General features: G+C 37.9%; 1 protein-coding gene across 2 annotated transcripts in view; it reads right to left on the bottom strand.

Moving 5' to 3' along the window:
• The window catches only part of tfg (trafficking from ER to golgi regulator), a 124,641-nt gene that overhangs the window by 82,804 nt on the left and 21,907 nt on the right, over positions 1–19,930 (bottom strand). For both annotated transcript variants that reach the window (XM_059968581.1, XM_059968580.1), the window contains exons 2-3: positions 9,798–10,006; positions 7,062–7,145 (exon numbers count right to left, since the gene is read on the bottom strand). In XM_059968581.1, the coding sequence (XP_059824564.1) occupies positions 7,062–7,145; positions 9,798–9,981 (268 nt within the window). In that variant the 5' untranslated portion in view covers positions 9,982–10,006. The remainder of the gene's footprint in view (positions 1–7,061; positions 7,146–9,797; positions 10,007–19,930) is intronic.

Consider the following 19,930-nt stretch of genomic DNA (forward strand, 5'->3'; position numbering starts at 1 on the left):
ATTGATGACAAGGCAGTGGATGGTGTTTACATGGACTTTAGCAAAGCATCTGACAAGGTCCCGCATGGGCAGTTCATCATGAAGGTTAAGTCGTTGGCATTCAACATGAGGTAGTAAATTGGATTAGATGTTGGCTTTGCGGGAGAAGCCAGAGAGTGGAAGTAGACAGTTGCCCCTCTGACTGGAGACCTGTGACTAGGGGAGTGCAGCAGGGATTGATAAACACAAAGTACACTACAGGTGCTGTGGTCAAATCAAGATGTACAAAAAAGCAGGACGAACTCAGCAGGTCGGGCAGCATCCGTTGAAAGAAACAGTCAACGTTTCGGGTCGAGACCCTTCGTCAGGACTACAGGAGGAGGGGACAGGGGCCCTATAAAGAAGTGGGGGGGAGGGTAGAAAACCAATCATAGGAAAGATCAAGCGGTGGGGGAGGAGAAGCAGGGAGGGGATAGGCAGGAGAGGTGAAGAAGGAATCTAAGGGGAAAGCACTATGGGTAGTAGTAGAAGGCAGAATCACGAGAGGTGATAGGCAGAGTGAAGGTGGGATTGGGGGAAGGGAGAGGGTAAGTGCTACACCTGTCCCTACACCTCCTCTTTTACTACCATTCAGGACCCCAAACAGTTCTTCCAGGTGAGGCAACACTTCATTTGTGAGTCTGTTGGGGTAATATATTGCATCCGGTGCTCGCAGTACGACCTCCTCTACATCGGCGAGACCCGACGCAGATTGGGGGAGTGCTTCGTCGAGACCCTATGCTCCGTCTGCCACAACAGACAGGATCTCCGGGTTGCCACTCACTTCAACTCTCCTTCACATTCCCATTCGGATATGCCCATACATGGCCTCCTCTACTGCCATGATGAGGCCAAACTACGGTTGGAGGAACAACATCTCATTTACCATTTGGGTAGTCTCCAGCCCCTTGGTATGAACATCGAATTCTCCAACTTCTGGTAATTCCCTCCCTCTCCCTTCCCCCATCCCACTTTCACTCTGTCTCCTCTCCTAGCTGCCTATCACCTCTCATGACTCTGCCTTCTACTACTACCCATAGTGCTTTCCCCTTAGATTCCTTCTTCACCTCTCCTGCCTATCCCCGCCCTGCTTCCCCTCCCCCACCACTTGATCTTTCCTCTGATTGGTTTTCCACCCTCCCCCCTCCTTCTTTATAGGGCCTCTGCCCCCTCCTTTAGTCCTGATGAAGGATCTTGACCCAAAACGTTGACTGCTCCTTTCAACAGATGCTGCCCGACCTGCTGAGTTCGTCCAGCTTTTTTGTACATCTTGAGCAGGGATTGGTGTTGGGTCTGTTGTTTGGCATCTATATCAATGATTTGGATGATGTGGTTAACTGGATCCGCAAATTTGTGGAAGACACTAAGATTAGTGGTCAAGTGGTCAGTGAAGAAGACTATCAAAGCTTGCAACAAGATCTGGACCAGCTGGAAAAATGGGCAAAAAATGGCAGATTGAATTTAATGCAAATAAGTGTGAGGTGTTGCATTTCGGTAGGACCAGGCAGTGTAGATCTTGCACGGTGAATGGTAGGGTACTGAGGAGTGCAATAGAACTAAGGGATCTGAAATACAAGTTGCTGGAATCCACTGTTTTTTTAGTAATACTTTTTATGAAATTTGTACTTTTTAAAAAATTCATGTATTTTTCACAGTACTTGGTGATCTATCCCCACTCACTGACTGAAAGCGGTATAGCAGCTAAACCAGCAGTTTATAACCTTTCTCATTCCTCCTTGGCTAAGTATTAGCACATTGATGTAATTGTTTTAAATATGTAGCCTATTAGCTTGTTTATTCCTATCTAAGGAATTTCTTATCTATAAAGGTGATGGATTTTTCAAAGGCAACAAATTTTCTGGTGCTTTTCTTCATATTCACCCCTCTTTATTTAGTTTGCTTCGTGTTTGTACTCTAAAATAAGCTGAAATCTTCAAATTAAGACCGTCTGTCATTCCTGACGCCAGAAGAACCCCAAGGATCAGAAAATAAACAGAGATCCAACAATTTGGTACCCAAACGCAGGATGATTACTTGAAGTTAAAGAAATGGACTGAGAAAGGAAGTTTTAAGCATGTAGCAGGGAGGTAGGACACTCCTCCATTTCTTCATTGTCCAAGAGTAAATACCTTCAGTATGTAATTTATTTTACTTGTTGTGGATGTTTCGTGGTTGAACAAGCTGCGATGAGCCAGTATAAATTATCGGAAATCCAGAGTCTGATATTATAGTCACAACAGAATTATTGTACGAGTTATTGGACATGAGGCTGACAAAAGTTTTAAGATGTTTATTTGGTTGAAACCTGCTATTATAGTCACAACGGAATTGCGAGTTTTGTGAGATTTCTGACATCTGAAAGTGAGGAGTACTGCTTAAGATCGAAACTAATACAATGGCCAAAGTTTTGAAATGGACCAGCAGGTCCCTCGAATTCCCAGCTGAAGTTAACAGAAATCTTAAGTGCTTACTTAACTGATAAATATAAACAATACAGTTGGAAAAGAAATACAAAAGAAATGTGCTATTGATACCAAGTCTAGATCAAAAAGATGTGGTCAAGAACTAAACAAAACAGCTTAGCCTCTAGCAAACTTGACAAAGCTGTAAAGGCGCAAGCATATCGAGTTGCACGTCTAGACAAATACTTTAAAACGCGAAAGCACTGATCTAGAAAATCAATTCGTTGAAAAAGAAGAGGCATATTATGCTAAAATTGCAGTATGAAAAATACAATAAATCACCAAAAAGACACTGAACAGAATGGGTAAAAAGACAACATGAAAATTATGTCCATGGTCAAGAGCTCAGTGTCATGTTGAAAGGCAGCAAACACTAACTAGACCCAAGAATCAGCGATGCTTTTGGAACTCCAAGAAACTGCAAAATGACATTGACTCAACAGAGACCTCTAGTGGCTCAGGTGATGATGGCAGTAATGAGTAAAGATTTGCGTCAGTAAAAACTAGAGTGAAAACATGCAAGACTAATGATGGAGAGTATGAAAAGAAGCAGATTTGTCATCAACCACCAGATCCAGAAAAATATGACAAATGGGCCAGGGGAGTTCCACATCTTCAAAAAGGAAGCTTAAAGACTTGTCTGAACTTCCAACAAATTAAGAATATATACAATTTGCATCCATATGATGGCATTCAAATTTTAGCTACCATGCTAACAACTCAAGCTAAAAAAAAACTAGTTGACACAGCAAGTTAAAGATAGTACTAGAGAGGATAAACAGGATTTACCAGCTGGTTGGGAAGCAATTAATACAGCATGATTAGAGGGACAAGGCCCAAGCTAGATTGATTGGAAGAAAGTAGTCGACTGGAAACAAAAGCCTTCAGAGGATGCTTCTGAATATGAAGTCTGCAATAGGACAATTTGGCTCAGTTACTCACGAGTTCCGGGAATAAACAAAGATAATATTGAAGATGCTATATATGGCCCTCTCAAGTCAACTTATTTGGATGGTGTGAAACCAGATGTTACCAAAATGGTGAAGCTAACAAAAAAAAAATTGGGAGTGGAACTGCTGTTTCCTACAGTGAACTGGTACTAGCTGCCAAACAGGTGGAACACTATACCTATGACTGAATAAGATTGGTACAGACCTGCTAACCAAAAGAACAAGCAAAATTTGGATATGTAAATTATGTGGTAGAAGGGGACATCAGATTTGACCTTGTTAGAAATCAACATCACCACAAGGTCAACAGCAAGCTTACCCCTCACCTCACAAGGGAAGGAAAATGCTGACTGGACAGCACAAGTTCAGGCTACAATTGCAGATGTAATGGAGACGTTGTCAAAGTTGCAAAAAATACTTTACCAAAGTGCCAAGGAACACATTTCACTGGAATTGTTTGTTAAGAATTATGTCAACTGATAAATATTGAATTGTCTTTTCATTGCCCACATCATCCAGAGTCATCAGGACAAGTTGAAAGAATGAATGGCATCATTAAACAACAGCTGGCTAAGTATCACAAGGAAAGTGTATAATGGCTGACAGCTCTTTCTTTGGTTTTATGCAGCATCAGGGCAACCCCAAACAAGAAAACAAAATTGAGCCCATTTGAAGTGGTGACAGGGTGACCTATATCACTACCAGAAGCTCTCGATCTCAGAGGCCAATGTACACGTTATGTCAGATAGTTTAGTTGATTATTATGCAGTTTTTAAAATTATACTTTGTATAAGATTTGTACTTTTTAATAAACTCATGTCTTTTTCAGTGTGGTAGTCTATCTCCACTCACTAGCAGAAAGTGGTATAGCAGGTCAACTGACAATTTATCACCTTTCTTATTGACACATACCTAAGTGATGTAATTGTTTTAATAACATAGCTTATTAGCTAATTTATTCCTATCTAAGGAATTTCTTATCTATAAAACTGATGGATTTTTCAGAAGCAAAATCGTTTCTTTAGCTTCTGTATTCTTTTGCCTCCACATTCACCTCTCGGCATTATTTATCAGCTCTATATTTAGTTTAGCAGTTGTATGTTTGATGGTAGTCTAAACTAAACTGAAATCTTGGAATTAAGATTGTTCGTCATTCCTAACTCTGGGAAGAATCAGAAAATAAACAGAAATCCAACAAGTTCCATAATTCATTGAAAGTGGTGTCACAGGTAGATAGGGTCGTAAAGAAAACTTTTGGTACATTGGCCTTCGTAGATCAAAGTACTGAGTACAAGGGTTGGGATGTTATGTTAAAGTTGTATAAGACCTTGGTGAAGCCTAATTTGAGAAGTGTGTGCAGTTTTGGTCATCTACCTACAGGAAAGACATCAATGAGATTTCAAGAGTCCTGAAAATATTTACAAGGATGTTGCTGGGTCTGGAGGACCTGAGTTATAAGTTGGAACTTTATTCCCTAGAATGTAGAAGCTTGAGAGGAGATTTAATAGAGGTATACAGAGCTATGAGGGGTATAGATAAGGCAAATGCAAGCAGGCTTTTTCCATTGAGGTTGGTTGAGAATACTACTAGAAGTCATGAGTTAAGGGTGAAAGGGGAACTGTTCCAGGGGAACATGAGGGGAAACTTTACTCAAAGGTGGATGCTGTTTTGATTTCAATTTAAGAGAAGTTTGGATAGGCACGTGTATGGAGGGCTATGGTCCGGGTGCAGGTCAATGGGACTATGCAATTTAAAAGGTTCGGCACAGACTAGATGAGCCAAAGGGACAGTTTCTGTCTTGTAGTTTCCAATGACTCTATGATGACACCTGCCTATAAATTTAGTTGCATAGGGTAAACAAATGCTATAATAATAATTACAATAATTATGGTAAGATGAGGGCTATCATTACTAAATTAGAAAGCCCCATGGGTTCATTGCATTAGCTTTATTACATTCTTCAGGTAAGCTCTATTTCAGTTCTGAGAAATGCTACATTGTTTGAAGCACAATTTTCAACCCAAAAAATCAGTAAGTTGCTGGATGTTTTGAGAGAAGCAGTGAATTTTAAAGTCAACGTTTAACCTTTGTTAGCTCTAGCAAAACAGATCATCAGGCCATTTTGCTCATTTGTTTTTTTTTTGTGGATTAGCAGAGAAACAGGCCCATTGGCCCCACTCGTCCATGCTCACAAAGTAGCCTGCCTGAGCCAGTCCCATTTACTTGCGTTTGGCCCATCTTTCCTTTCCATGTACATGTCTAAGTGTCATTTACTGTAAATGTTGTGATTGCATTTATGTCTACTACTTCCCCTGCAGCTTGTTCCACTTACCCACCCATCCTATGTATGGAAAAAGTTGTTCTTCAAATACTCCCCCTCTCACGTTAAATCTACACCTTCTGGCTGTAGACTCTCCTTAACTGGGAAACAGACTGTGACCATTCCTGTTATCTATGCACTTCATGATTTTATTCCCCATACTTCTACAAGGCCAGACTCCCAATGCTCCAAAAAAAACCCAGCCTATTATCTGTTTTAAGACCTCCTGCATCTCATGTTTATAATACAGAAATGTTCAAAGACATCACTTTTATTTTCCCTGAATTCCCTTGATTAAATTACCTTCTCCACAGTAAATACAGATAAAAACTACTTATTTAAGATCCTACACATTTTTCTGTGCTCCCTGTGATCCTTAACTTCAGAGGATTATTCCAAGGGACAGGAATAAAACTAAATCGATGCTTAAAAGGAAAGGAAAAAAGTAGTAAGCAGATGCAAATGAAAAAAAATTAATAGTTTCCAGGCACTTTAGCAAGATGGAGATAACAAGACTTTTTCAGATATCCTTCAGAACACAACATTTAGCACTACATCTTTCTTCCACTTCCAGGAACAGTTTAAATCTAAAAAGACTGACATGGCCAAAATCTCTAAGACAATGGTTTTAATAAATTTAAGTTTATTGTCACGTACACATAAAACTGAATAAAAAACAAAACAGGAAAACTTAGAAAGCAATTCTACATTCCGATACAGAAGAAGTAAAAGCTGTTATGAAGTTTTTCCTGAATAAGAAAAGCTCTTGAAGTTGGCATTAAACTTATTTTAAGTGGTATTGAACAACAAAAATCCAAAGGGTTTCATTATGCTTCTACATGTCAAAGAAAACATGTATCCATGGACATTCTGGCATATGAAATAATGCTATCAGGCTATCACCAAACAGCTATCATTTTCTCTATAAATCAAGGAGAAACTACAGATGACCCACCTGCAAAATTATGCATTCTCCATACAACATATTAGTATCCTATAACTTTACCTTTCACGACTTACAGGAAGACATGAAGTTCTGTAGCTACTCTACGAAGAAGATCATGAGCAGCATTTGCACCATTAGTTCTTTCATTTAGAGAATAGGAATATTCTTGTTGTGATATATGTGCTATTATTATTATATTGCAATTCTAACATTTTTATACAGCTATTTTGCAAAATATACTTAGAGCTACATTCAGCCACTGATATCCGAAGGGTCCCGAAAGAAAATATTTTAGTTTTCATGAGAACATTAGAAAGTATATTTTAATAACTTTAAATTACAACATATTATCAAGGAGTACTCACCAAACAAGGTTAGCTTGAGTATTCTACTACACTGGGTAGCAAAAGAAAGATCAGAGCTATCAAATATGGTTATAAGATCTCCATCTGCAAAAAAAAACACACAAAATAAACAGCTATTCATGAACGATTGAAGAAGGCAAGCTGCTTATTTTATGCAATAATATGCAGAAAAAATAGAGGCAGAAACTGATTAGCAAGTACCCATACAATAAAAAGTGTATTAAAATTTCAAACTTCCAGAACAAAAATCTAAAAGATGAGTAAATATATCAAAAGTTGCCAAAGGCAGTTGTTTTATCTTGTTCCTGAAGCAGCAAATGGACCTTAAGATTTCTTCCTAAGGATTACACCCAATAAAAAGTGCAATAAAATATTAAGACTAGATTACATTTCTGGAGTTTAGTTTCTGGAGAAGTGATGTAACCAATAATTTCCAAACTTGAAGGTTCTACCACCATATTTGAACTGTAGAAATTAACAATCATAAAGAAGCTAAGAATTAATAAAAATTATTTTTAAATTTAGGCAAAAGTAATTTAAGTCAACTCTATACAATTGCTGAAGTTTGCAGCATAATAAATAACAACTTTGGAAAATATATTCCAGGTAATTTGAAAAACAAAATCAGTTATTTTAAAAGCAAGGTTATAATTGCATTGTGGATTGTAGTTCAGATAAGCAGAGCATGATCTGAAAACAAGATGCTGAGGATTTGGAATAAAGGCAAAACATGCTGGTAGTCAGGCTGCATCTCTAAAAGCAAAAGTTCTTAATGAATAATCATCAACCCAAAAAAACATTAACTGTTCCTCTCTTCAAAGATTCTGGTGAATACTTCCAGCATTTGTTGTCTTTATTTCTGATTTCAGGGTTTTTTTTTTGCTTTCTGATGAAGATGTCAAAGACTTTTCCCATTAAGATCCCCTGCAACAGTACACAATTAATGCTTTGGTACTATACAGGTATTTCGTAGAAAGAGTCTCCAAGCAGTAAGATGGTAAAAGGGTGCAACATCCAAGAGGTTATAAGAAAATGATTAAAATAAGCCAAAAATATACTATTTTAAGTACTATGTATCAATCAATTCTACATTCAAATTTATTAAAATTTAGGTCTGGAAGACCTAAACTGCAGGAATTGAAACCAACTTTTCCATGCCTCAATTGTGTTACAGTTTGGCTTTACCTATATTTATGGCAGTATATTTTTATGTGATGCAATGGAAAACATTTCAAAGAACAAATTAATTTTCATTACTTTAGTTACTAAGTCATTTAAAATGATTTTTTATATACAACTGCCCACATCAAATTTTTCTTAAGAAGGTGATATGTTTATAGACGGGTAATTAGGGGTTTCCAGAATTTTGACAGAACAATGAAGAATATAATTCCAAGATAGGATAGTGTGTGATTTGTACAGGACAGCACTCCTACTTGCTTGTTTCCCCCGTCCTTTTAGGTAGCATGGTATTGGGAGTTACTGTTGAAGCTTCATCACCAAAACTCTGGAACTTCTAAGTTAACAGCACCGTGGCAACATAATCATCAGGGAAACTGCAATGGATGAATGTAATGCCTCACTCCACCTTCACAGGTATAATTCAGGACTGGCATAAAATACTGGGCTTGACAGAAATACCTACATCCCATCACAGAACCAAAAGAAATGCTTTGCTGAATTTCTTCAGCTAATCTTGTAAATACCACACACCACAACCACAGAATACTTAGTCACAGAGGGATAGAATTTCCAAGTTGATGATGAACTGGATCCCAATCAAGAAAATGGCAAGACACAGATGCCATGCACATAGTCTACAACTGTCATTGTGCTGTCTTTACGACAGTTATTTAGTTTATAATATTTTCGCTTAGTAATTCATTCGATAGTATTTTCTAGTTAGAATTAGAAGTGTTTAAAGTATATTCATTGCATGTAAAATATATCGGCATGCGATGACGTCACATCCGGTTTCGCCGCGTCTTGTGGGAAAGTACCGGTTTGAAATTAACGCGAGGGTGGGGGCTCACCACGAGGCACACCTGAGCAGAAGTTGTTTTGCAGGCATGAGAAATCACAGTGAGAGCAACGCTGTAAGTTAATAGATAATCGATATATTGAACTAAGATGTTAATGCCGATCCTGTTAGAAGTAACGACGGTCGATAATGTTTATGCTTTCGTTAGTTAAAGAGTTGCGGATAGTTTGCATGGAAGTGTATTTAAAGTAGTCAATGGAGCAGGTAAACTCTCCCTGTATACTGCACCTTAGTGTAATGTAGTTATAGTCACCTTTGCAAGTATTTACAATTGAAATGTGATATTAAGGAAGGAACAAATACTGTATCAATCTTGTATTGTTTTATCAACAGTTTTCACCATATGTTAATGTGAAGAGTGAACAGTAAATGGTTAATCTTACTGCGATCTGGTTTCATTGACTGGTTTATCTCGACGTTGAATTCGGCGTTTTTAGTACACGCGAAGGAGAACGTTACAGTCATGTTGTCAAAGGAATCCCTTTCACCTCTACCATACTGAGTTCTTGCATTCATGCTTGAACTAGGGACATCATTAAATTAAAATCCACATTAGCATATGAAATCTGACCCAACAATTTGGCTGATCATTATGCTGTCAGCAACTCCAAAGAGCCCCGAGTAAGCTGGCTGAATAGCCCAACATTAAACACGTGCTCTTGGAATGCCATTTTTTGACAGGACTTAGCACCTACCTTCATCTTTGTACTTGATTGTGACTTCGTCATTACTCTGAAGTTTCCCACGGAACACTCGCTGCATCATCAGAACCAGTTCGTCATAGGTGATATCCTCATTGTGGATAGGAATCCTGCGAATATCATCACCTAACTGAGCTTTAATGATGAGTTTTCCACTGAGATCCAGTTGCCCATTCATTGTTTCCTCCTGTCAGGCTGTATACCTAGAATATGTAATTATTAATTACTAATAATTAATGTGACCTAGTTAGAAAGTGTAAGTTGTAGTTTCTAATATTGATATTAGTCTAGAAACTGGATTTCCATTACTTTGATGTGTAAAATAGATGCAGTATTTTTCTAATACCAAATCATGGTCAACACAAAACTGCAGCATCTGCACTTTAAAAAATCTCTATTGTGTTTTGCTTCTATTCACAATCTATAGAATATGACTTGCATGTGTTTACAGGTACCAACTTCAGTTAAACTCACCATGTTAGTACATTAAAAACTCTACATAACAGACAGGATATATTCGCAGAAAAGGTGCTCTGGGCAACCCCACGTGAACTCTTCCCATTAACTCTGGTGCTGTATGAAGGACGATGGCAATACAAGCTTATCATTGCAGTATGCTGGTCATGAGTGATTGCAAAGCCTGGAATCATTGAAGGAAGTTCCTGTGAACTTTGTAATATTATGCTGGTTGCTGAAAAGAAAGTTTGTGCATACAAGAACATCATGTGGCATTGAAGACCATGTAATTAACATTTTGTCTCCAATCCCTGTCTGATGTCCTTTTTATCGTTAATTAAAAATTAGGGACCCACTTTTCCCTCACAACCTGCAATTTCTGCCACCACTGGAGGAATTTTCTGAAGACTGCTAACTGACACAAGGTGATCACTAGCAAAACCAAACATGCAGGAAACAGGTTTTATATACAATTTCACAAACAAAAGTGTGCAAATTGGTCAATTTCTAGGCCCCCAAATAAAGATTATACAATTGCTCTTGTAAGCTAGCTCATTATATTGCAATTCCCCCATCCCTGGAAATATTCTTGCTACATTAAACAAAAAATAATCAGAAATAAATTAGATGCAAAACCCTCTAATTAAATATTAGAGATATGAAAATACTAAATTAACATGGTTGAACAATTTGAACAAAATTTAATAGTGATATCAAACATTTTCAAAGAAAAAAAATCAAACAAAATGATAGTCAATAAACACTCAATTACACTCGGAAATAAATTCAAGAACTGATAGATTTCAGGGGTTGATCCAAGTAAGTGTCATCATAACATCAAAGGCAACCAACACAATCATGAAAATATAAGAGACTTGCAGATGCTGGAATATGGAGTAAAAAACAATTGCTGGAGGATGCTGCTCTGCTGGGAACCTGATTAAGTCACAACCATTTATACCAAAAGCCCACAGTGACCTCACCTTCACATGACTCAGTGTCAGGTGAACCATAAGCTGGTCTACGTGTTGACTAACAGCCATATATCAGCCTCTCTCATCAGAGGCAATAGAAGCTGCTTTCTTTCCCTTGTCTGCACTGTTCTCCTCAGTTGTGATAACAGTTGGTAACAAGCTCAACAGCAGTCACCAGCTATTTTACCTGGACAGAATACTCCCAAAACTTGTATCTCACTGTTGATGGGCCACTCACCAGCCGTCACAGCAATCTCTTCATACACCGTCAAATTGAGTCACTTCACATTGAACCATGAGATCATCATTTTATTCATATAGGAGTGCTAGTGGAAGGCAGGAAAGCAGGTTATCTAGTTGGAGATTTCACAATCAAGTCCACAGGATACCAGTGAAAATGGGATGCTATTCCTGACGCTTGAGTATGATCTTGTTTGTAATATCAGAATCAGATTTATTGTCACTGATTTATATGACATGAACTACAGAAAGTTAATCATCCTGGGAGTAGGATGGTGATTTAAAGTGACAGACAACAAAGTCTCTCCTGCAGACTGAATACAGGAGGCACCCGTTTTTCAAACGTTCGCTTTACGACAGCTCACTGTTGCGAAAGACCTACATTACTACCTGATTTCGCCAACCAAAAAAGAGTTTCGCTTTTACAAAAAAAGATGCCCGCTTTATACATGTGTTTACCCCGAGAAAGACTACCATGACCGTGAAGCCTTGTGCGGACAGTTGTGTGCGCATATGTGTAAGTGCGTGGGCATGTATGTGCCAATTTTTTTCCTCCGAATTGATTTTGGCTCGCTGTCTTCCCAATTTTGATAAGTGAAACAACACCATACATACAATATTTCTACTTTATATAGGCTGTCTATTTATCATATCATTCCTGCTTTTACTATAGGTTCGTGTTATTTTAGGTTTTATGTGCTATTTGGTTATTTTTGGGGCTGGGAATGCTCAAAAAATTTTCCCATATAAATTAATGGCAATTGCTTCTTCACTTTACGACATTTTGGCTTACAAACGTTTCATAGGAATGCTCTACCTTCGGATAGTGAGGGAAACCTGTACCAAAAAGTGATCAACCAACTTATAACTGGTTTCTCAAATGTAAGGGACATCACATTGATTGCAAGTGCAATACACCAGATTGCAAATAAACTACTGTTTCAACTGACCTGGTGTGTTTGGGATTGGAAATGGAATTAGTTTATTATCATCACAGTAATACAGTGAAGAACTTGTCTTCTATACTGTGTTTGCAGCATTTTCTGCTTCAGTTTCAGACTTTCAACACAACCAGTATTTTTTTTACATAGAAATATTTTCTATGATAAAAACATTGTTTTCATTAAGCTAGCTATCACTTTCTTTTGCAGAGCCCGGTAGAGGATTCGAGATACTGAACACCTTGACAAACACCAACTTGGGCAACCACTGGCTCTTGCCCATCCAAATCAACAACCAGTTCAAAAAGGAAACCAAGAAAAGCCATCTTCAGTGATCAAGCAGAAATTAAATCTAACAAAATTCTACACCTATGTTGTTAGTACTGCATTTAGCACCAATGTATTACACACTAAAATCAAGAACTTTTAGAATGATATCCTCATGTCCACACAATCATGACTGACGAAGGGTCTCGGCCTGAAACGTCAACAGTGCTTCTCCCTATAGATGCTGCCTGGCCTGCTGTGTTCCACCAGCATTTTGTGTTTGTTGTTTGAATTTCCAGCATCTGCAGATTTCCTCATGTGTTCAACTATTAGTTTTGTGTGTGTAGAATGGCAACTTGCAGTAAATATCAAGTGGCTGCTGGCTCTTAAAGAATCAAATTTCAATATAGATATTCTAGGAAAGGGCAGGAAGAAACAACAAAAAACACTTCATTGGCTTTCTTCATTATTATAATGAATGCTATCTAAATTACTAACACTAAGGCAAGCAATCACAGCCCTCAGGTAAGATATGACCAACTGACAGGGACTGGCCAATAAGTTGAAGCAGTCAGGGAACCAGAAGGTAAATGTTGGAAAATACTTACGCTCATTCAACAAATGTAAGGTTCATGCAGCCTATATGAACAAGGGGCCATACATTTAGAAGGATATAAACACTATCTGCAAAAGTTGTTAAGAGGTGAGATCAAGTTATCAAGGAGATAACTTCACTCAACTTCACCTGCCCCACTGTTGAACTATTCCCACAACCAATGGACTCACTTTCAAGGACTTTCATCTCATGTTCTCAATATTTACTGCTTATTGATGGTTCTTTCTTTTTGTATTTGCAGTTTGTTATCTTCTGCACTCTGGTTGAATGCCCAAGTTGGACGGTCTTTCATTGATTCTGTTATGGTTATTATTCCATAGAGTTATTGAGTATACCCACAAGAAAATGAATCACAGGTCACATATACATACTTTGATAATAAACTTATTTGAAACTTAGAATTTTTTGAACTTTGACATGAGTTGAGGGTAAATTTAGAAAGAGGGAACAAGTTGATAGAACAGAATGAGTACATCTGCAAATGCGTGAAAGTATAGACAAATGGTACAAAATACAGATTACTTTGTTTTAAACAAATGTTGTATGTATTCAGATAAACAGCAGATATAGAGATAACACATAGAGAAATATTTGGGTATGACCTGATTGCATTTGCAAGGAAGTTTTTGCAAGGTGTCCAAGGCTGTGGACTAAATTTTAGAGCACTTGATCTTTTCACAGGACAGATAAAAGCAAAAAGGTGAAGTAACAGAAAAGAATGGGATCAGTAGTAAGAAATTATCTTGGCTCATATATCAGGATGCTCTTTCAGGTAGGACAGTGATAAAAGGTGGCAAGTATCAAGCACCATCAGGGATGTAGGAAGGAGGTACAGGAGCCTGAAGACTTACATTCAGTGATACAAGAACAGCCTCTTCTTCTCCATCAGATCTCTGAAAAGTCCATAAACTGATTAACACTGCCTCATTATTTATTTTTATTTGTACTACCTACATATTTTGTAATTTATGTTATCTTTATGTTTTTGTACAGTACTGCTTCAACAACATTATGCATTTCACAACATATAAGACAGTAATAATAAACATGACTCTGGAGAACATGTCACTAGTGGGTACTGACGAAAGAGTTCATAAAGCAGGACAGAGCACAAACCAAGAAATACAGGAGTTTGCAAAGAAGGTCAAAGTGGTGCAATGCAGAAAAAGGCCCTTCAGCTAATATCCCTCTGAACTCTTATCCACATACTGCAGAAATATACCTGCCTCAACCATTTCATCTGGCAGCTAGCTCCATATATCTACCACCTGCTGCATTAAAAAGCTGCCCTGCAGGTTCTAACTAAACCTTTCACTTCTAAATTTAGAAATACATTCTCTAGTTTTCAATTTCATAAACTTCAGTAAGCAACTTCAGGAAACTATCATGCAGTAAATACAACTGCTTCTTTTAGCAGTATAGTCAGGAAGCAACACAGGATTGGTCCATTTTAGGTCTAGTCATTAGTTATGAGACAAAATTAATTATTTTCCTCAACAAAGGACTGACAAATTTCAGTGGCAGTTTGAGGAGAAACTTGATTTTGATACAAACACCTTAAATTTAAGAGCAGTCACAAACATAAAACGGTGATGGTCAAAGCAGGTCAATAGCTTAAAAAAATTTAAATCATGGAGCTGTGGATAGCAAAAAGCCAAAGGATACAGCAAAACATAGATCAATTAGAAAGTTGGATGGAGAAATGACAGAATGTTTAATCTAGGTTAGGGTGAGGAGATGCATTTTGGGAGGATACAAGAGGAAATTATAAAGTAAATGGCAGAATTATACAATAAATAGCAGGATCTTTTGTAGCATTCATGCACAGGGGATCTTGAGGTTCCTTGCTCCCTTTAAGTGACAACATACTGTATGGTATGCTTCCCTTCATTGGTCAGCGTATTGAGAAAAAAAGTCAGCAGCTGTATAAAACTTTGGCAAAAGCAAGTTTGAGTATTTTTTGCGTTTCTAGTTGCCGCACTATAGGAAGGATGGGGAGGTTTTGGAGAGGCTGTAGAAGTAGTTCACCACACTGTGCGTGGATTGGAGTGTAATTGCTATCAGAAAAGAATGGACAAACCTGGATTGTTTTCATCAAAAGATAACCAGATGGAAGTATATAAAATTATCAGAAGCATCAACAGGATAGATGTCAGAGTCGATTCTCTTAGGGAGCAAATATCCAATATTAAAGAGCATAGTTTTGAGTTTGCAGTGGGAGAGCCTGAAGTAGATTCATGAGGAAAGGTTAGTTTTTAACATAGAGGATGACTGGTGCCTGGAATGAACTGCAAGGGGAGTTGGTAGAAGCTGAAGCATTTAAACATACACCAAAACAGCCAAGGAACTGAACAACATGAACCAAATTCAGGCAGACAGAATTAGTTTAGACTGGAGAGAATATGGGGTTCAGGTAGGCAAACACCCTGTTTTTGACTTTACTGTCCCATGTAACAGTGACAGACATTTAAGAAAATTAATTTCACAATTCTCAAGAATGAGACACTTTATATTTTAACTGAGATAGTAGTGTCAGTAGATGCTTTGGATATAAACTTCCAATGCTTCCTTGACTCCAGAAAAATCTCAGTTGATCTCAAATATTACACATTAACAAAATGAGATGTAACCTATGAAACAAGCTAGTTAGCCTAACAAATGTCATCTTCCACTAAAATGCTGACATTTTGTACGACATTTGGGAAGTCATTAGAATGTCAAGTAAATTCAAGATGCTTTAATGAAAAGAAGTGTCTAACAAATTCATTAGTTTTTTTTAAACATAAATTGAGCAAGGTAGATAAAGGTTGATTCGTGAAGCTGAAAATAAGGTGCAAATACGGCATTTAGATGTTTCAGCCAGATGGCAGAGTGTGTCAGTCCGATACACCGTAACATCCCTGAGGCAGCCAAACAAAGCAATGAATCACAATGACATCAACCACTGAACTGCTGAGTTATGAAACTCTGCAATTAGAAAATAAAGTCTCTGAAAGATTCATGAGACTGGATAGGAGAATATAACTTCCCTTTTCATGTGGTTCTTCATGTACAGTTGCAAGAAAAATCTTGTGAACCCTTTGCAAATACCTATTTTTCTGCATTAATTAGTCATAACATATGGTCAAAGCTTCATCTAAGTCACAATAATAGACAAACACAATCTGCCTAAACTAATAACATACAAACAACTGTACTTCTTCTTGTCAATACTAAGTACACCATTTAAACAATCACAGTATAGCTCAAAATAGAATGTAAACCTCTGGGGTAATGCCTTCTCCAAAAACTATTTGGAGTCAGGTGTTCCAATCAATGAGATGAGATTGGAGGTGTAGGTTGTAGAGGTGTGTTGCCCTATAAAAAAGACACACAGTCAGGTTACTGACAGACCCTGCTCTTCTCAATGAAGGTTTTTGTTTATGTGTAATGGGGGCAATGAAAACACTTTCAGAGGATCTTAGATGAATCGCAGAGATGCACGGAGCTGGAAAAGGCAACAAAAGCATTTCTAAAGACCTGAGGGTTCATCAGTCGACATGAGAGAAATTGTCTACAAATGAAGGAAATTCGGTGCTGTCGCTAGTCTCCGTAGGTGTGGAATTCCTGCAAAAGATCATACCAAGAGCACAACTTGCAATGCTGAAGGAAGTGAAAAAGAACCCAAGGCACACCAGCAAAAGGCCTACAGAAATTTCTAGAACTTGCTAAAATCACTGTTCGTGTGTCCACTATAAGAAAGATACTGAACAAGAATGGTGTTCATAGAAAGACACCAACGATGAAAACCACTGCTCTCCAAAAATAAACATTGCTGCACATCTCAAGTTTGCAAAATACCATCTGGATGTTCCAAAACACTCCTGGGACAATGTTCTGTGGACAGATGAGACAAAAGTTTTTGGCAGATAAGCACACCGCTATGTTTGAAGGAAAAAAGGCCTTGCACACCAGCACCAAAACCTCATCCCAACTGTGAAGCATGGTGGAAGAAGCATCGTGGTTTGGGGCTGCTTTGCTGTCTCAGGGCCTGGAATCATTGAGGGAACAATGAAATCAAAATTGTATCAAGACATTTTACAGGAGAATGTCAGGGTAGTAGTATGTTACCTGAAGCTTAACAGAAGTTGGACGATGCAACAGGACAATGATCTGAAAAACAAGAGTAAATCAACAACAGGACAGTTTAAAAAGAAAAAAAAATTCCTGATTTGGAATGGCCAAGTCAGAGTCCAGATCTTAACCCAATTGAGACACTTTGGCATGACCAAAAGAGGACTGTTCATGCAAGGTATCCCAGAAATATTGATGAACTGAAACAGTTTTGTATGGAGTAATGGTCTAAAATTCCTCCTTGCTGTTATGCAAGTCTGATCTGCAATTACAGGAAACATTTGGTGGAGGTTATTGCTTTATTGCTGGTAAAGGAAGTTCTACCAGTTATTAAATACAAGGGTTCATCTAATTTCTCCAGCCTGGACTGTGAATGATTAAGCAATGTGTTCAATAAAGACATGAGAAGTACAACTGTTTATTTGTTATTACTTTAGCCAGATCATGTTTGTCTATTATTGTGACTGAGATGAAGATAAGACCACATTTTATGAGTAATTAGTGCAGAAAACCAGATAACTGCAAAGGGTTCACAAACTTCTTCTTGCAACAGTGCTTGAAACTGTACTTTCCAGTGAATCACTAAAAAAAGCAGACAAGTATAGCAAATAATTTGGAAGAAAAAATGACATATCGGGCTTTATTGCAAGAGGGCTAGAACTTAGAAATGGGAAAGTATAGTAAAATTCCAAAAATATGACACCCTCAGATTTTAAGCCAGTGTAGCAGATTTTGTGCAGCACTGTGACCCATTTTCCAGGTACTAATAAACTAATGGAAGTTATTCCTCAATTTGGCAACAAACCATTATTTCACTTTTTCAGATCTTGCACAGTATTACAACCAGCTTTCCAGTGGACACGATAACTGTAAACAGATCGCGAGAATCCAGACAGTTTAAAGACTGTTCATGAATCAGAGTCTGGTAACTAAGGACCAGTAAATGGAGATTGAACTGTCAAGTCCACTGCCATATGCACAAGTAAATGTACACACATGCAATGAAAAACTTACTTGCAGCATCACAAACATACAGCATCAGATATACAAGACTCTCAAGAAAAACATACATTATACACAATTAAAAAAAAAGAACCAATAAGAACAAAGAAAAATCCACTGCAGTGCATCATGGTCATACTGAAGTACTGTTTATGGATGTGCAGGTTGGTCAAGAACCAATTGGTAGAAAGGAAATAGACATCTTGAACTTGGTGCTATAGGACTTCAGACTTCTGTACCTCCTGTCCAGTGTTAATTGGGAGAAAATGCAACAGGCCAGATGTTGGCAATGTTTGATGATAGATGTTGCCTTCTGAGGCAATGCCTTAAATAGAAATGACCACTGGTGGGAAAGGATGTGATCACAATATATGGGGCTGAATCCACAACAATCTTCAGCTTCTTGCATTGTTGCAGGTAGGAATTTCCGTAGCAGACCATAATGTAACCAGTCAGGAATTTTATCCCCAATAAATATCCAAATACACTTTTAACTGCTTTTGTAAAATGTTATACGAGATAATAAAATTTCCCAAAAATCAGAGACTGGAAGAAACAGACCCTAGAGAGTTTAAAGGGAGTGGGAAGAAATGGGGCCCCTTTGAGTTTAAAGGAAGCATGGGAAAGAGATCAAGTAGCATGGAAAACAAGACCCTGGTGATTCAGATGTTGAAGCAACTAGAGTTCAGAACAACTGACTACTGAATAATCAAAGTCACTATTACACAAGGTGTTGGTAAGCCCACATTTGGAACATTGTGCCGAGTCTTGGTCTCTTGTTAAAGCATTGGAAATAGTACAGTAGCAATTCACTAGGTCAGGGGTCAGCAACCTTTACCACTGAAAGAGCCACTTGGACCCGTTTCCCACAGAAAAGAAAACACTGGGAGCCGCAAAACCCGTTTGACATTTAAAATGAAATAACACTGCATACAACGTTTTGTTTTGCCTTTATGCTATGTATAAATAAACTATAATGTGTTGCATTTATGAAATTGATGAACTCCTGCAGAGAAAACGAAATTACATTTCTGCATGCAACAAAAACATTTTGAACTCCGAAAAAAAGACGTTGGGTTGAAGGTTACTTTTAAGTAAAATACTCAACGTCTATTTGAGTCCTTCTTGTATTTATGAAAAACGCCAAACTTAAATTTGCCGCCAGCAGCAAACCAAAAATAACGTCAGCCAGCTGTCAACCTGAAAAATAAAAGGACTATTTCACTGAACAATGAAAACATATGAATATACGTAAAATAATACGCAATTAAAATATTTATCATACTTCTTCAGGTTGACTCACACCTGACAATGCAGTCGTATTCAGTAGGGATGGATCGATGCTTAGGGGAGTGACCGGGAAGGATAATGTGTTTTTTTCCTCTCTGAACTCACAGAAGCGTTTCCCAAACGATGTTTGCATTGCGATGATTGCAGAATGTAAATACTCCGAATTTATCATGTCGTGACATTGTTTGAACTCTCTCAAATTGGGGAAGTGAGACAATGTGCCTTTCT

The sequence above is a fragment of the Hypanus sabinus genome, chromosome 4 (genome assembly GCF_030144855.1).
Source record: "Hypanus sabinus isolate sHypSab1 chromosome 4, sHypSab1.hap1, whole genome shotgun sequence".
Lineage (NCBI taxonomy): Eukaryota > Metazoa > Chordata > Chondrichthyes > Myliobatiformes > Dasyatidae > Hypanus > Hypanus sabinus.